This window comes from Onychostruthus taczanowskii, unplaced genomic scaffold (assembly GCF_017590055.1).
Source record: "Onychostruthus taczanowskii isolate IOZ18803 unplaced genomic scaffold, ASM1759005v1 scaffold51, whole genome shotgun sequence".
Taxonomy (NCBI): Eukaryota; Metazoa; Chordata; class Aves; order Passeriformes; family Passeridae; genus Onychostruthus; species Onychostruthus taczanowskii.
The window spans coordinates 1,353,645-1,370,460 of record NW_024502680.1 but is presented as its reverse complement, the minus strand read 5'-3'; the positions used below and the strand labels follow the sequence as shown (position 1 = coordinate 1,370,460).

The 16,816-nt window shown below is 50.9% G+C and overlaps 1 protein-coding gene across 1 annotated transcript in view; it reads right to left on the bottom strand.

Annotated features, from left to right (window-relative positions):
• LOC121342072 (pinopsin-like) overlaps positions 1-16,816 on the bottom strand; it is a 37,747-nt gene that overhangs the window by 12,870 nt on the left and 8,061 nt on the right. The window contains exons 2-3 of the mRNA XM_041416181.1: positions 10,553-10,958; positions 8,234-8,562 (exon numbers count right to left, since the gene is read on the bottom strand). Of these exons, the coding sequence (XP_041272115.1) occupies positions 8,234-8,562; positions 10,553-10,958 (735 nt within the window). The remainder of the gene's footprint in view (positions 1-8,233; positions 8,563-10,552; positions 10,959-16,816) is intronic.

The following is a 16,816-nucleotide window of genomic DNA, read 5'->3' as shown; positions in this document are numbered from 1 at the left end:
TGCCAGAATATTAAAATAATTCAACCTGGTTGTTTGCAAAGGCTGGAGCACCAAGTGCAGGCACAATGCAGCACTGCTGGGTTCTAGGTGTGGCCTCATTCTTCTCAGTCCCTGTGTCTGAGGTTGGAAAATGCAGGATGTGGCTGGGTGTGTGTTCTATCCCCATCTTCCAGAGCTGGGCAGCTCTCTGCTGTTCTTTGGGCAGTGTTCTTTATCTCTCCCACAGCCAATCCTCCCTCCAGCAGATCTCTGCTGTCCATGGCCAGGGAGTGTCCCTGCAGGGCTGATCAAATTCCATCATCCCATGGGGAGATGCTCTGCCCAGGGCAGGAGCCAGGCATTCCTACCTGGATACAATCTGAGCCTGGAACAGCACAGCAGCCTTTGCCCACTGCATTCCCAGAGGAGCAGCTTTCTCCTGCCCTGCATTCCCAGAGGAAGAGCAGGCCCATCTCCAGCAGCCCTGGAGCTTCAGAGGAAAACTGCAGCCTTGTGCAGGATCCCTGCTCCAGCAGAACCACAGCTGGCACTGCAGGAGGGCTGAGCCCCCATGGGATGGGACTGTGCCACCACCCTGACCCACAGGGGTCAGGGCATGCTCTGGCTCTGGCAGTGTGGTTTTGTATTACTGCATTTTGATTTTAATATTTTCTTTTAATTATTTTTTCTTAATAAAGAACTGTTATTCCTATTCCCATATCTTTGTCTGAGAGCCTCTTAATTTCAAAATTATAACAATTCAGAGGGAGGGGGGTTACATTTTCCATTTCAAGCGAGGCTCCTGCCTTTCTTAGCAGACACATTGTCTGTTCAAACCAAGACACCCTGAGTTCCCTGCCACAATGCCAGGGTGCTTCCAGGCTTGGGGGCTCCCTGTGCAGGGATGCCCTCTGGGGTTCTGAATCTGCACAGCCCATGTGTCAGTGAGAATGGTCATCACAACATCTCAGCACCACTGATGGTCACACTGGTTTGGTTCCCCTCCTTCTGTGCCTTGCACTGATTCTTTAATCAGTAATGACCGTGGTGAGAATGTGTTCTCACTGAGGGTGGAGCTCTTCTCCCTTACCCTTATCTGGGACACGAGGGAGCACCAGGGAGAGCCAGGGGAGAAGGGCAGTGGAGCTCAGCCTGCAGGGCATGGCTGCTCCCTGGTGTTCCTGCCAGGCTCTGCCTCCCTCGCTGCCTGTGCCTGGACACTTCCGAGGTTCGGCAGCACCTGCGGGAAAATATTGGCATTACATGAGAAAAAAAAAATCACAGCTGCCTTGTTTTCAACCAGAAAAATCCTCAGTGCTCATCAGGTGGGTGAGTGCTGTTGGACAAATCATGCTGTGGCACACCCAGTCCGAGGGTGCCTCCCCTGCAGCTCTCTGGACAGGCAGTTCCCCTCTTTGAGCAAATCCTCCAGGGAATCCCAATATCCCAAAGGGGGGAAGTGTCACCCATTGTTCCAGAGGCAGCACCTGGGCTCTGGCCCTCCTTGCGCCTGTGCTTGTATCCATATGATGCCTTGGGATTTCAGCTTTTGTGTTTTTCATGTATTTGTAATTATGCAGTTTTTAGTGTATAACTCCAAACTCCACACACAGTATCAGCTGCTGCTTTCCCATTTGGGGCAGACACACCAATTCCTCTCCAGGCCTGGCAATCAAGGACACCTCACTGCCTCAGGCCCCAGAGATGTAAAACAAAAGTGAGTTGGGGGGAGAAAACTTGGGCTAAATGCCTTCATTACCTGAAGCTGTAATTGGAAGATTAACCCCCAATATGCAAATGGACCAAAACTCATAAAAGTGTGAAACCCCTTGATCCATCATCCATTTTTGGGTGTAGCCCCTGGGGGCATTTGTCTGCCTGAAATGTACCTGAAGGCCATTTTTATTCCCTTGATTTTGCCTGGCCTGTGTTTCCAGGTAGTCCCCACAAGGCATCACACGTGGGGATCAGATCTTCCCCTGCCCGCAGAAGGAAGAGTCCTTCCTGCAGCTCCGAGCAGGGAGCTGCAGCAGAGAACCACGAGCATCCTGAATGGGCAGAGCTCCTGCTGCCGTCCGAGAGGGGAAATACAGAAACATCCCCAGCACATTTTCACTGGGGCTGAGCTCAGCTGAAGCCAGGAAAGCCAAATTCCTTGTTTTTCCTGAGCGTGGGTGGAGTGACCCAAGGTGATTTCCCTCTTTGCTCACTGACCTGCATGGCCTCTGCAGCTCTTCTGGGCTCAGCTGTCTTAGGACTGATTTTCTCTTCCCTGGTGGCTGAGGTGTTCCAGTGCTTAGGCTGTCATGATTCCTGCCTTTGGGAATGTGTCTGTCTCACATGCCCAGCTCAGCCTCAGTTTATGGTGGCTATTCAGGCTGTCCAGATTAGTGCTGGAGGAGCAGTGTAATCACCCTTCCCCTTCCTGCCAAGAAGGGAATTGCTGGAACACAGAGCTGTTCTCCCCCAGTTTCTCCTGCCTGTGCTGGACGAAGCTGTTTCCTGCACTGGAAACTGCTGCACTTGCTAATTGACATAAGGAAATTAACATGGAACACATCAAAGGCCTCCTTGCTGCGCTTTTTTTCCTTTTCCATAAGACGTGAGGGACCAAGGGGGCAGAGGGCTGGTGGAAACCATGCCAAGGTGTTGGCTTTTCCTGCCATGCCTGTGATTACTGCTCGAGGTAGATTTACCCTGATGTGACTCAACCCAGGGCAGGAGTCTGTGCAGAAAAGCAGAATATTGAGCCTTGCACTGATATGCTTGGATGAATAATTTGAAGGCAGGCCCTCAGGTTCATTTGTCAAGGAGATAATAGAAGAGTAGGTTGTCTGTGAATTAAAGGGAAAAAATCCCATATCACAGTGTAATACAGTGACACAAAAGCTGGGATCAATTGTATTTGCATTGTGACAAGTCATGTGAGAGGGCTCAGCCAGCCTCGTCAATGACTCTAACTAATGACTGTCTAACCCCGTACTCACAAAATGATTTATCTGTTTCCAGCAAGCATTTTTAAGGTTGCACATGCTGTTCCAAGACCTGGAAGCAGAATGGTTGTCTGCTGCAGGATTCATGAATTGTGCCTGTGTGCTGGCCATCTCCAGCTGCAGCCTGGGATGCTGATCCTGTCTGACCAGGATTGCCCAGACAGGTACTGGGATACACAAGACAGATGATGGGCTTTGGAGCTGGTTAGCAGAAGAGATTTGATAACAGGATGCCTTGGCAAGAGCAAACAGAACTTTGAGGATTAAATCAAGATTGCAAGAAGATCCAATCAGACGGGTTTACTGGAAAAAGAAGATTACATCAGACTTCTCCAAGCAAGAAATGTTTAAAATGTATAAGTGTGTTAATGTGATTTTTAACCCAATCATTATAGCAAAACGTTACTACCCTCCCTAAAATACTATATAAGCAGTTGAACTTCACAATAAATTCAGATTTTTTGACCATCACACCGAGTCCCCATCTCTCTCTCTTCATTGCCAATAGACAGGTCCTTACTGGGCATCTTCCCACAGCACCCCTGGGACTGTGCAAAGTGCTGAAACACAGGAAGGGCCAGGGAGAGCCCTTCATTCTTCAGGACATCCCGAGCTCAGGGTGAGCCCAGTGCTGGCTACCAAGTCCTGCTACTAGAAAAACCCTAAGCTGTTTCTTGGCAGCCCATTGATTGTCTGCATTGCCAGAGGTGTCTTTGGTGGTCCACGTGCACAGTTTCTGCTGGCTGGGGGGGTTTGCAGAAGCTACAGACACCACCAAGCTTCTCAAAGCAGCCAGGAGCTTTGGAAGAGGATGAATCCAGCCTCCCTGTGCTGCCAGCTGCACATCCCAGAGGGTTTGCCCTGTGCAAGCAGCACTGAAACAGGTTACCCCAACCCCTGCTCTGGTCTGTCTGCCAGGCCCTCCAAGGGCTCTGGGCTCTGCAGAGCCAGAGGCAGATTTGCTGCTCTGCTCCTCACAGCTTGCCCAGGCTCTGCTTCCCTTCCGTCATTTCCAAACCTTCCTGGATTCTGCCATTCTCCCGCAGTGATCTGAGCTGAGGGATGCCAGCTTCTCTGCTGTGGCACAGAGCAAGGTGCTGTGAGCTCCTCTGGAGCAGCAACATGCTCTCCAGCCCTGCTAACAAAACCAAGGCATCCTAAAGCATCCCTGCTCTCTGCAGATCGCTCCCTGCAGCAAACCCAGCTGGCAGATTCCTGCCTTTCAGGAATGGGACTGGGCATGGGGGGCACAGCCACCTCCTGCCATGCCTGGGGCACTGTGGTGAAGCCAAGGAAGCAGAGATGAAGCCCTGAGCCAGCTGTCTGCCAGGGCACACCTGCATCGTGCCCTTGCTTCCCCAGGAAAGCTGCAGCTTCCTTTTGGCTTCTGCCTGGGCCCTTCACAGGAGAGCTGTGAGACCTGTATCAAAGCAGGAAGACTTCTCAGAAATGAGATCATTTAGACTAAAGCTCAGTGTGATTGGAAACGTAGATAGTCCTCATTTTCTAGTGGTTGTTTTCAGAATTCAGATTCCTTGTTGGCAGTGTGCTGTAACACATCCCAGCTCCTGTGCTGCTCATTTTAAACTGCCCAGAGCAAGCCCTTCCCTCTGGCCATTCCCTGCCAGCCTCAAACAAGACATGGGAGGAAAAGCAAATCTGCTCTTAGAGGTGACAATTCTCTTCAAATTTAAGGAAACTGTGACCTTGAAGCAATGCAGTGGGAATGGGAGCCTGGACTGATTTCCCAGAGTTCAGGCATCCCTGCAAATCTCCCATGGTGACAATCAGGTCAGAAATCAGAGCATGAAAATACAAATGTCAAGCGAAAGGATACAATTTTTCATGCCTGGCTGAAACCAAGCACCCTGATCTCCCAGCACAGTTTTACTCCTGTAAGTGGTGCAGATAATCTCACGTACAGGCAGATATCCATGGCAGGAGCTGAAAGCACCATTAAAGGCTTACACAGTGTTGCCTACAATTTAGGGTCTACTAAAAACATAAACATCTGTTGTTCAGTTCCTTAAATATTAAGCTGGCATATGAAGCTTATTTATTTTTGTTCATTTTTTTTACTCTCTCTCTCCCACACACAGCAGGGATTTTGCTGCTTCTGCAAAAGGGGCCTGGGGGTCCCTGGGCAGCAGCACAAGCAGCTGGGAGCAGCCTGGGTCAGGAACAGGCACAGCACTGGGCATGGGAGGCAGCAGAGAGGCTCTGGGGCTTCTGCCCCTGTACCTCCCCTCCCTCCTGGCTTCCCAAACGAGCCCAGATGCATCCACAGGACCATCCAGTTCTGACTTTCCCTCTTTGTGAAAAATCCCCCTTCCTGGAAGGATAATTTCAATCCAGACTGAAAAAATGTTGTATTATTTTCCCATGTTTTGTGGTTTCTGCAGAAGCAGGGCGCACAGGAAAGACAGCTGCTGACCTTTAGAGCTGTCACCCATCTGACAGGGAGGGTGAGAGCCCCTGCTGCCTCCCTGTTCCTCTTCCATGCCACTGTGGTCCCTGGTGGAGCAGTTCCCTTCACTGCAGAGGTCCTATTTGTCACTGCAGCCACCGAGGGCTCTGCTGAGCTCTGCTGCTGCCACCCACCCTGCTCCACGTCCACAGCTTTGCTGAGGACAGGCAACTCTCCTGAGCCCAAATGCAACATTACATGTGATGGCTGCATCGGTGGGAAGAGGATTTAATGTACAAACTTCCAGCCTGCAGTGCTGCTGCAGCTCCAGCAGAAATAAACATTCTGTTGGCACTGGAGAGGGCAGAGGCAGCAGAGCTTGTCCCAGCTCTGGGAATCGCTCTGACACATCAGACAGAACAGTCTTTGACAGGAAAACAGTTTTTCTTGCTGTTCCTTGCCCTTGGAGGAACTTTGGAGAGGAAGAGCCTCTCTTGCAGGCAGGACCTGCTCCAGCCCCAGCTGCTGTGAACACCTTGCAACAAGCAGCACCTCTAAAACAGTATTTTTAGCCTTAAAAGATGGAAAAACACTGAAGTCCTGTGAAATGCAGCCCTTGCCTGTGCTGAGGAGACTGGCCCATGGTGGTGCAGGAGAAGCAGCTGCTCCCAGCACAGGGTGAGCTGGCTTTTGTGGGGAATGAAAGGTGTTCGTAACAGGACAATGGGCTGGGGGTGTATGAGGATTCATTTAAACATCTCCACTGATTTAATTTGCTTCTCCCTAAAGTCCCTGAGCAATAATAAGCTTAAATTAAAGTTTACATCTGCAAATGTGGCTCACAGAGTGATCTTTACCTAATTCCATCTTATCTTTCAGGTGCTCGCTGCATGAGGTGAGACCACGGCAGGTCTGGGAACACTGATGGAGCTGGAGCCAGCCTGGGGTGGCTCCCAGGGTGCAGGGACCCAGTGTGGAGGTGTTTAGGGGGTGAATGATCCCTTTGTGCTGGGAGAGTCCTTGCCTGTCACAGACTGGTCCCCAAGGGGGCTGCCATGCTCTCCAGTGTCTCCCAGCATCTCCGTGCCATGAGCAGCCGCTGCTGGTCCATCACTCATGGCTGAAGGCAGATTTCTTCACACAGGAGGAAAAACTCTGCCCTGGCACTTCCAGCTGCCTGACAGTGCTGCCCTGATGGTGTTTGGTACCAAATGTTCCACTGGCATAGCAATATTTAGAGCTACTATTCCTTATCTTGGCAAAAAAAAAGCTCATGGCCTGTTGGAACCCTGGCTGCTGAAATTTTAGATTTTCTGTGCTGCCAGGCACTGACCCCCAGGAGAACACTGCATTTGACCTGGGGCTGAGGAGAAGGCTTCCAAAATGGAATGACAGAACTGGGATTGTGGGTGTGGAGTTTGAAAAGAAGTGTGTGATATCACAGGGTGGAAAACTCAGAGTTGAAGGGTTTAGAATGTAGTAATATATATAAAGCAAGATGGAGGTTCTAGGGTGGAGGCTGCTACTTCTTCTCCATGAGTTTGGGTGGTTTTGTGTAATTGGACAGAAAAGTCCACATTGCAGGCACCAGTGTTTGGTTATTGGATTAAAAGTAAAAATAATTCAGGTGTCATTTCTTAATTGGACAGTTTGTCCTTAAAAGGCCTTATAGAGAGAGAGATAAGGCTAAGGCTCCATTTTTAGTTTGTTAGAGTGAAGTTCTGTAGAACTCAGGGTTTGTGAGACTGTAACATAAATAAGAACTAATAAACATCTGAGTCCCAACAAGAAATTCTATCTCACACATTTAATCCTGACCTTGGCAGAAAAGAAGTTAAGACTCAACAATGGTCATTTATGGACTGGCTTCGCTTTGTGTCCAGGTTTATCTGTCTCATGTCACGGGTCTGTCTTGCAGTTTGTATTTGTTAAGTTCCTGCTTTGCCTGATCCCACCAGCAGCTTGGTTATATGTGACTCTTTTCTTAGCAGCCTTTTTTGCAGGGTTCACTTTCCTGCTCTCAGAAGAGAAGCACTGATCTTCAGAAGTCACTGCTCCCACCCTCTGCACTGACCATGCAGCTGCTGGACCTGCTGATAGTGCTCACCTCTCTCCACAGCATTCCTGCAGACTTAAATCCTAGGACCAATCTCATCAAGGTAGGTAAATCTTTCCTAGTTTTAAGTAGGGGTAATTTGAAGTATCTAGAGTGCTCTGGCAAACTTCCCTCATCTGTGATGCTGTCATAGGAGCCTCTGATGCCTCAGGATTTCAGCTTTTCTATTTTTCAGATCCTGCACTGCCTTAGTGCATAACTCCAAACTCCATACACAGTGTTAGTTACTGCCTTCACATTTTGGTCAGACAAAACAATTCCTCTGGGCCTGGAACCCAAGGACACCCTACAGCCTCAGGCTCTGAAAAGTACAAACAAAAGTGACTTGGGGGAGCAAACAGGGGGTAAATGACTTCATTAGCTGAAGCTGTAATTGGAGAATTAACCCCTGATGTGTAAATGGACCAAACTTAGAATTGTCTGAAAAAACTGGTGCCCATTGTCCAGCTTGGGTGCAGCCTCTGGGAGGCTCTGGCTGCCCAAGGTGTGGCTGATGAAGACCTTTAATAAATGCCCGCTTTATTCTCTTGTCTGGCCTCTGTTCTAGGTAGCTCCTCCAGCTGTACACACCTGAGGATGACTTCCAAAGCCCTGCTAGGCTGGAGCCTGTCACCAGGACAGCCACAGGAGAGGCTTTTCCAGGGGTGGCAGCACATCTGACAGCAGAGGAGTTCTAAAGGTGGAAAATGGGGATCATGGGCTTCTGCCTGCCAAAAGGCAGCTGAGGGATCAACTTACCTGTCTGACAGCACAGAACAGCTTCCCATAGGAATAGACAATGATGGCAAATGGGATTACGAGGCAAAAGATGAAAAGACAGATGATGTAGGAGGTGTTGTTGGCATCCTTGGAATGCCAGTTCACAGAGCAGGTTATCCCTGCTCCTTCTGGCCCATAGCTGCTCCAGCCAAGAAGAGGAGGAACAGTCCAGAGCAGGGAGTATGTCCAGGACAGGATGATGGCTGTCCATGCTTTCCTGTAGTTGGTGGTGTCAGGCTCTGCTGTCCTCGTCATGGTGCAGCAGCGCTCATATGAGAGCACAGCCAGGGAGATGAGAGAGATGATGCCTGTGTCAAACCAGACCACTGTATCAGCAAAAAATGAATGAGTGAAGGCTTTGCTCTGCCTCCCCCAAAAACTATTCCAGGCTATGGATGAGACTGATGGCACTGGCTTTGGAAACAAGGTGGGCAAGGACTGGAACTGGAGGTGTCCCCCTGAGGGTGAGAAGTGCTGAGAACCTGGCCCCACTCACCAAGAGCTGGGGGTGTTTAAACACGTGTCCAGCCAAAGCCAGTCAGTAATAAATGCTCATCAATACTTAAGCACACCTGTCTGAATGGATGTGTGTGTGTGTGTGTGTGTGTGCCCTGCAGCAAAATCCTGCCTTTTCCTTCAGGTTTGATTCTTGCTGCACCTGTAAAATTCAAGATTAATATCTAGACTTGCCCAAAGTGTGAATCTGATCTGGTGCTTGTCTGCCAGCTCTGAAGTGCAGCCTTCTGAGCCCTTCTTGGGGAAGTGCAGCCCCACAGGCTTTCATAAGGATTTCATGCTGTGCAAAATGAAGAGCTGTAGATTAAACCCATGTCCTGAAGCCCCCTGTGCCAGCAAGTGCCCCCCTTGGGGAGCAGGCAGCTCACGAGCCTTTGCAGGGACAGTGCTGGGTCTCCTGCAATTGGGGTACTGCCAGCAGACACCAAGAGGGCAATAAAACCACCAGCAGCAAATCAAAGGCTTCTTTAGCATGCAGAAATGCTGGAGGGGAGGTAATTTCTAAAGCTGCTATAAGAGTTTTCAATTTCCCTCAACACACCTCCGAGGCTGCATTGCAGAAGCGATGCTGCCACGTACAAGGGGATGCTGCTGGATGCTGACACACTCCTGCTAAACTTTCCTTGCCAAGTAAAGGTTTTACATGCACAAATTTGGCTTTTTACCCTGTGTAACTTCATGAGGGAAAGAGATGGCAGCAAACAGCTGCTGCAAATATCTCTTCAGAGTGTGCATAAGCAGTGTCAGTGTCTCCTAAGTGGCTGTGGGAAGCCTGGATGACAGGGTAAGCTGTGTTCCTGGGATTGGAGGGATGCTCTGCTGGTAAAGCCTCTGCTCCCTGTGAATGCTGGCTGGGGGAGAGCCCCACCGATGTGTGCCAGTGTCTGCAGTGGTACAGCAGGCTGGGAGGGATTGTCAGCACTGGGAAGCCTGAAAACACGAGCTGTTGTTCTGTATAACATGATCCACGTTGTACCTGCCGTCCCCACAGCCCCCTGTGCTACGCAGGGCTCTCCCTCTGCGTGCCCGGCTGGCAGCTGAGGACAGGGCTGGCCAAAGGTGCCCAGGGCTGCGCTTTTCTGCCGGCCTGTCCTCCCAGTGGGATCTGGGCTCAGGGCTGGAAGACACCAGATTTCCAAGAAATCGTGGCTGTGGGGGCTCAGGGCTGCCCGCGCTGAGATGGGGCACTCAGGGACAGGGTTTAGTGGTGGGCTTGGCAGCGCTGCGGCAGTAATTAAACTCGATGAGCTTAAAGGTCTTGTCCAACCTAAACGAGGCTGATTCTACCCCGTTTTCATCCTTTAAAGTTTGTAAAGCTCTTCCCCAGCCGCTGGAAACACGCTGTGGAGCCTGAATGAGGACTCACACCTAACGCCGCCTGGGCTTTTTCGAGCAAAAAAACCCCACCGAAACTGGGGAAGTTTACCCCCAGCCCTGTGCTCCTGGCGTGCCCGGTGTCCCCTTCCCAGGAGCAGCCCGAGCTCCATCGCGCCCGCCGCGCCCCCGGACACGAACTCACCGCACCTGCGGGCTGGCCCTGCCTCCCCTGTCCCCCCGGAGCTGTCCCGTTTTCTCCCCGGAGCTGCCGGGGCTGTCCCGTCCCCTGTGTCCCCGGAGTTGCCGGGGCTGTCCCGTTTTCTCCCCGGAGCTGCCGGGGCTGTCCCATCCTCTGCTCGGAGCTGCCGGGGCTGTCCCGTCCCGTCTCCCCGGCGCTGTCCCGTCCCCTCCCGGCGGGCACAGCCTCCTCTGGCGGTGCAGCCCCGCAGCCCCGTTCCCACTCACCGCAGAGGGCGGTGGCGAAGCCGTGCCAGGCGCAGGCGGCCCCCGGAGCGGCGGCGGCCCCCGCGGCCAGCCCGAGCGGCGTGCCCAGGGCGCAGCCCAGCAGGTCGCTGAGCGCGATGTTGAGCAGCAGCAGGTTGATGGGGGAGCGCAGCGCCGGGAAGCGCCAGAAGAGCAGCAGCACCAGCAGGTTGCTGCAGAAGCCCAGGCTGCCCACGGCGCCCAGGCACACGGCGGCCGCCAGCCGCCCCGCGGGGCCCAGGCACCGCTCCGCCTCGTCCCGGCCATCCGCGCAGTGGGGCGGGCACACGGAGCGTTCGCGGCTCCGCGCCCCGCCCCGCCCGGGCCGGCAGCGCCGCACCTGAGCGCAGGTGAGCGGCAGCGCCGAGCCCGCTCCCCACGGAGCTCGCTGTGGCAAAGCCGAGGGCAGCGGTAAATCCGGGCCAGAAGCCACCCGGGCTGTGTGCAGGCACGGCCTGAGCGAGGGGCGAGTCTCAGCTCGGCCCGCAGAGCTTTCAGAGTAAAGCTGAGAGGAGCACGGGCTAACCCAGGCTTTCCCAGAGTGCAGGGAAGGTGAAGCAGCCAGCCAGCTACACGGCAGTATTTCTTATCAGTTGAAGTTCCTTAAAATCTAAGTTCTGGTCATATCCCACCCTCCAGCAAGGAGAGCGCTCTCAGACATTTTAATGTATTGATGCTCTGACCTAAGAGGGGAAAAAACCCACCCCCACTGTTCTACTCACAAGGGAATTTTTCTCTGTGTTTGCAAATAAAAAGTGAATTTGTCCAGTTTCCTGCAGCTTGGTTGCTAAGAGCAATCAGTACTGAAAAGGAGAGTGTGAAGCCTGGTATTCCCCCCTCTTTTTTCCCCTCCCTTTTTATCAGTTGTTCATTATGGGGAGGAGGCAGTTCAGAGTGTTTCTTCTTATAATGACCTTCAAGATGGTTTTTTTTTGTTGTTTGTTTGTTTGGTTTTGGTTTTTTTGTTTGTTTGTTTTTTGGTTTTTTGTTTGTTTGTTTGTTTTTTAAACAACGCCCTGCATTTTGGGAAATCTGGCTGTTTCTTGCCTTCCCTCTGGGCTGCTAAGGGGATGGACAGGGTCCAGCATGATGCTGTTATTTATCAACATTTGTGAAGACTAAGAATGTAACTGGGCAGGGTAGCTCAAGAGGTCAGTCGCCTGAAACTTTGCACTTTAGGTAAAAAACAAGGATGGAAAAATAGACCCTTCACCAACTTTGCTGCACTGCTCTGGACATGCCCTTCAATGGCTTTCATGGAGCGAGGGGCCCAGAAGTGAACACAGGATTTGAGGTGCATCCATCCAGGTAGTTTTTAATGCAGCGAAGAATGTGCCTGTCCACGCTGTGGGCTGTCAGTTTTCCCAGGAGAATGCTGTGGGATGTTTCAGACCATTTACTGAAAATGTGTCAAGAAATCGTTTTGGTAATGCAAAATTGGTTTGATCACTTGGAAAATCATATCACTTACTATTTGTTGTGGTGGCAGAAGGACTTGCCAACTCATCTGGGGGAAAGGTGCTACGGTGCAGCACGTCTGTCTCCTTGATCACCTGGGAACTTGGCTGGAATTGCACAGCTGCTGGTGAAACTGGTTTCTCCTGTGAAAAAAATAGGATAGGAATTCCCTAAACCCAAATGTGGAATCCGAAGCGATTTAGTTACGTTTCCCTCAATTTTAGCGACGGCCACAAGATGGCACAGGGCCGCTCCGAGTAGGATGGGACTTGGATCCCTGGGGAAAAGGGTTTTCCAAGGCGCCGGGAGCAATGGCTGGGCTGAGCGCTGGAAAGAGCCGCGGGCACACGATGCCCGTGAGCCGTGCCCTCAAGCGGCGTGTGCGACAGCCGGACCGAGGGTGACTGTGGTGTTGGTGAGGGTCCCAGGACGAGGGAGGAGATGAATCTGACTCCATATTCTCAGAAGGCTGATATATTTATATGATATGATATCATATTATAGCTATACTAAGACTATACTAAAGAAAAACGATACATCAGAAGGCTTAAGAAGAATGAATAATAAAAAACCGGAGCTGACTCCTAAGAGTCCAACATAGCTGGCTGTGATTGGTCTTTAAGAAAACACAATTCACATGGATCCAATCAAACAATCACCTACCACATTTCAAAGCAGCAAAACAGGAGAAGCAAATCAGATAATATTGTTTTTCATTCTTTTCTGAGGCTTCTCAGCTTCCCAGGGGAAGAAATCCTGGCGAAAGGATTTTTCAGAAATTGTCACAATGATAGGTGACCCGCACCCGTGTGGCCTTGGGCAGAGCTGCCAGAGCAGCTCGGTGCCGGGGCTCCGGCAGGAGCTGATCTCCAGATAAACACACGCCCTGTCCAAGGACTCAGCGGCCCAGCTCCCGCCGGGATGGGAGAATTCCCTGCCGGGCTGGGTGAATTCTCCGCCGGGATGAGCGAATTCCCTGGCGGGCTGGGAGAATTCTCCGCCGGGCTGGGAGAATTCTCCGCCGGGCTGGGAGAATTCTTCGCCGGGCTGGGTGAATTCTCCGCCGGGATGAGCGAATTCTCCGCCGGGATGAAGGAATTCTCCGCCGGGATGAGCGAATTCTCCGCCGGGCTGGGAGCTGCCCGTGCTGGCCGGGGCTGTGCTGGGGCGGCCGCAGCGCGGGGACGGGACACGCGGGCACGGGACACGCGGGGACGGGGCAGGGCTGGCGCGCCGCAGCACGGGCGATGGCCGGGCTCTGCGCGGAGCCCAGGCGGGATGCCCTGGCGCACAGGAGGTGGCGTTCCTGGCAGCGGCAGCGCTGAACCCGCCGGCTGCTTTGCTGCTGTGCCTCCCTGCTGGCTATCGAGTGTCAGCGTCCAGCCAGCATCCCAACTCATTTCCCGCACAAGTATTTCGATAATGGCTGGAAAGGGGCAGGAAAGCGACACGGATAATTCCCTCTGGCTCGCAGCACTCTGTGGGTTGTGCTGTCCTGTAAATCCCTTGTCCTGATGTGGAAATCCCACCAGCCACAGCCACCAATGGCACTGAAGTCAACAGTGTTGTGGCAAATTATCTTTACTCTCTTACTAATGATAAGAGAAGTAATAATCCTCCTGCAGGACTAATTACAGCCACAGAAATCGTGGTAATGAAAAGAACTCCCTTTGCCAACATTTGAAAAGTTACAATTTACATGAACTAAGAAGCTTGTGTAAATAATTATTATTTTTTTGTACATGGCTCTCTGTGGCCCCATCAACTCTGACCTCAGTAAATCAGGGTGTAATTAATCACAGAGGATTAAATGTTGCAGGACAAAGACTGGAAAATTCTGTAGAAGCAAAACTCTGGTTGATTTTGACTCAAAATAAGCTTGGGTTATCTGTCCCAAAGGACGTGACAGCTCTGCTTCCCACTGCCAGTTCCTCTTGCTGCTCTCAGAAATCAGTATAATTCTTGTTTCAAGTTTTGGGGTTGTGTTTTTTATTTCTTAAAGAAAAAAAAAAAGAAAAGAAAAAGAGATCTTTATAAATCATCACATCCTTGTAGGGCTGTAAGCCCCAGAGTGTCTCAGAGATGTACTGGCCCTGAGCTGCAGGCTTGGGTCTCCCAGCCTGGATCACGCTGCTGACACGGGGATACAGCTCTTTCTGTTGTTCTTGTGGTGTTTATTAGTGCAGGTCTGTGGTCTGTGCTCCTCTCCAGCCTTTCAGCTTCCCCAAAAGATGGGGTGTGGTGGAGCAGGTGAGCACAGCACTGTGGTCCTTGTGGAGCCAGGAGACCTGCGGGGTAACACGGTCCTCCATGCCAGGGGAGAGGTCTGTGTGTCTCAGAGAACCTGGAAAGTAAATATAATGGACATTAAAAAAGATTTTAATTTAGCACTGGGGGAAATAGACACCAAAAAGGCAAAGAAAAAGCAAAATAAATGTATTGCTTGGGATGTTGAAGTCAGTAATGTCTGTGTTTCTGGTACAGAAACAGGATGTTCCCTGTGTGAAAATCTCCAGAGCAATAAGGGAAGGGCTTTGGCTCCTTGGAGTCCTCACTGGCCTCTTCCCTCTCCCTGTGGCTCAGGCGGTGGGTGCATGGCAAATAAAGCTCCTGGAGCAGAGCTCAAAGGCTGCAGAGGTGCTATGAAGTAGAGCCTCTGCTCACAGCAGAAAAGAAAAACAAACAAACAAACAAAAAAAACCCCAGGAGAAAATAAGATTTAACTCTTTTAACCTTCGAGACAACAACAATTCTGAAAAGATGTGTCAGTGACCAATTTCCTAGGATACATTTCTCACAGCAGGAGCTGTGAGGCACAAGCATACCAGCACTACTTGCCCTATGCTGAATCACAAAAAAGGCTGTCAAAGAAGAAGGTAGATAATAAGCTCTGGAAACGAGGAAAAAGCTTAATGACTTTTTCTCATCTCTCTTTTCAAGGCCTATTAAGGCTACTGGGATGTGCTAACAGCCAGAGAGGTCCCTGTGCTCTGCACTTTAACAGACATTCCCAGAATTTTTTTTTTTTTTTTTTTTTTTTTTTTTTTTTTTTTTTTTTTTCCCAGAACTCAGCAAGAGCAAATACAGGGGGAGTCTCTCAGCCATCAGAAGCTGCCCTGCTGCCACAGCTGTGGGTGCCCTGGTGCCCTGAGAAAGCACAGCTGGCTCCTGGCCACTGCCTGTGGAGTGATTCCCTAAAAAACCTCCCAGCTGCCAGCTACCCAAGGTTTAGCAGGTTACCAGTCCCCCACTCACCTCTCTGCACTCCTGGCTCCAAAACCCAGGTGAACAAGCTGAGCCTGGTGTCAGCTGCCCCTGTCCCCTCTGAAGGGTGCACAAGTGCCACAGCAAAGGCCATGAGGGAGGGGATGAACAACCAGGGTGTCCTGGGGCACTCAGCTGTCCAGAATAATTCTGGACCTCCTGGATTATTCAGCTTTGTTTTGGCCAGCTGCAAGTACTTAAAATGTCCTCAGCAGCTCTGGGTAAGTGATGTCCCAGGTCCCTGCTGCACCGTGGGTCCTGCTGCCACCAGAGCAGCCTGAATTTGAGACGCCACCCTCACTGCTCCCTAAATAATCGGCTCAAATGGTCGAAATAGAAGCCTGAATTATGCCACAGCTTGGTGTAATTCCCACCTGATTCTTGTGGTATTGAGGGGCCATCTGCCAAACAGACCTTAACACCACAAATAAACCCATTTCCTCTCTTTGGCTGCATTAAAAATAATTTGAGCATCAGTTTTCCCAGCCAAATTTAACACTGGTGTCAGCAAAGCACTCTAACTGAAGGTACCAAAGCTGAGGTTCAGCAGGGACCCAGCCCAGCAGACACAGCACTGCTCACAGGGGGCTGCCTGGGCTGTGTTCTGACTTACCTTGGTGATGCCAGTGTCTTCAGCACTGGCAATTTCAAACCCCAAGTTCTTTCAGGAAGGAATTCCTTTTACTACATAGGTGGAACACCTAAAAGCAGCCTGGACCATGTTTAGGACTTGAGGTGCTCCTGTACTGGAACAGGGATGCCTCCTTCCCAGGGATGGGATCTTTCTCTGGATGGAGGCTTGAGGCTGTGAGAGCTGCAAGTGCTCAAATGTCAAGAGGAAATATCACTGTCACGAAGATCTGCCCACACAGCGTGGGGCTAATCTGAATTTTGGAGTGCAAACTCTTGCACTTCTGAACTGTCTTATCTGGAAATGATGCTACAAAGTTTAAAAATGACCTTTAGACACCTAGTTCCGACACCATTTCTCCCTGACTATAACATTCTGGTCACCTCAGGTGTTATAGCATCCAGCAGGGTGATAAGAAAAATAGTATTAAGTCCTGGCAGAGCCACTGCAAATTGGCTGTGAGCAAAATGGAGATTGATCTCTTTTTAGAGGAAAAGCAACACAGTGATCTGCAATCAGGAAAGCAAATCAAGCAGAGATTTCCTGAGATAAAAGTCTTACAGTGAAATTGATGTAACTGAATGGAAGAGAAAGTAGAAACCATGACTGGTTTCATTAAACACGTGAGCAAGGTGAGCAAATAATTTCTTCCTTGCTCCCTGTTTCTTTCCCTGCGAGGACATGATTTTGCTTGGATTTACTGGTCCTGGGTATTTCTATTTAAGGATCTACATCTGTCTGGCTGATAAATTGTCACTGAGGGTTTATGTTGGTGTGAGAGGGACCAGAACACAGCCATGGGGCAGCAGCTCACAGAGGTGGGGGTGTGAGGGCAGGAAGGCTTGGGCAGAGTGGGTGCCGGAGGTGCCTGGCCCAGCTCCCCATCCTGTGTG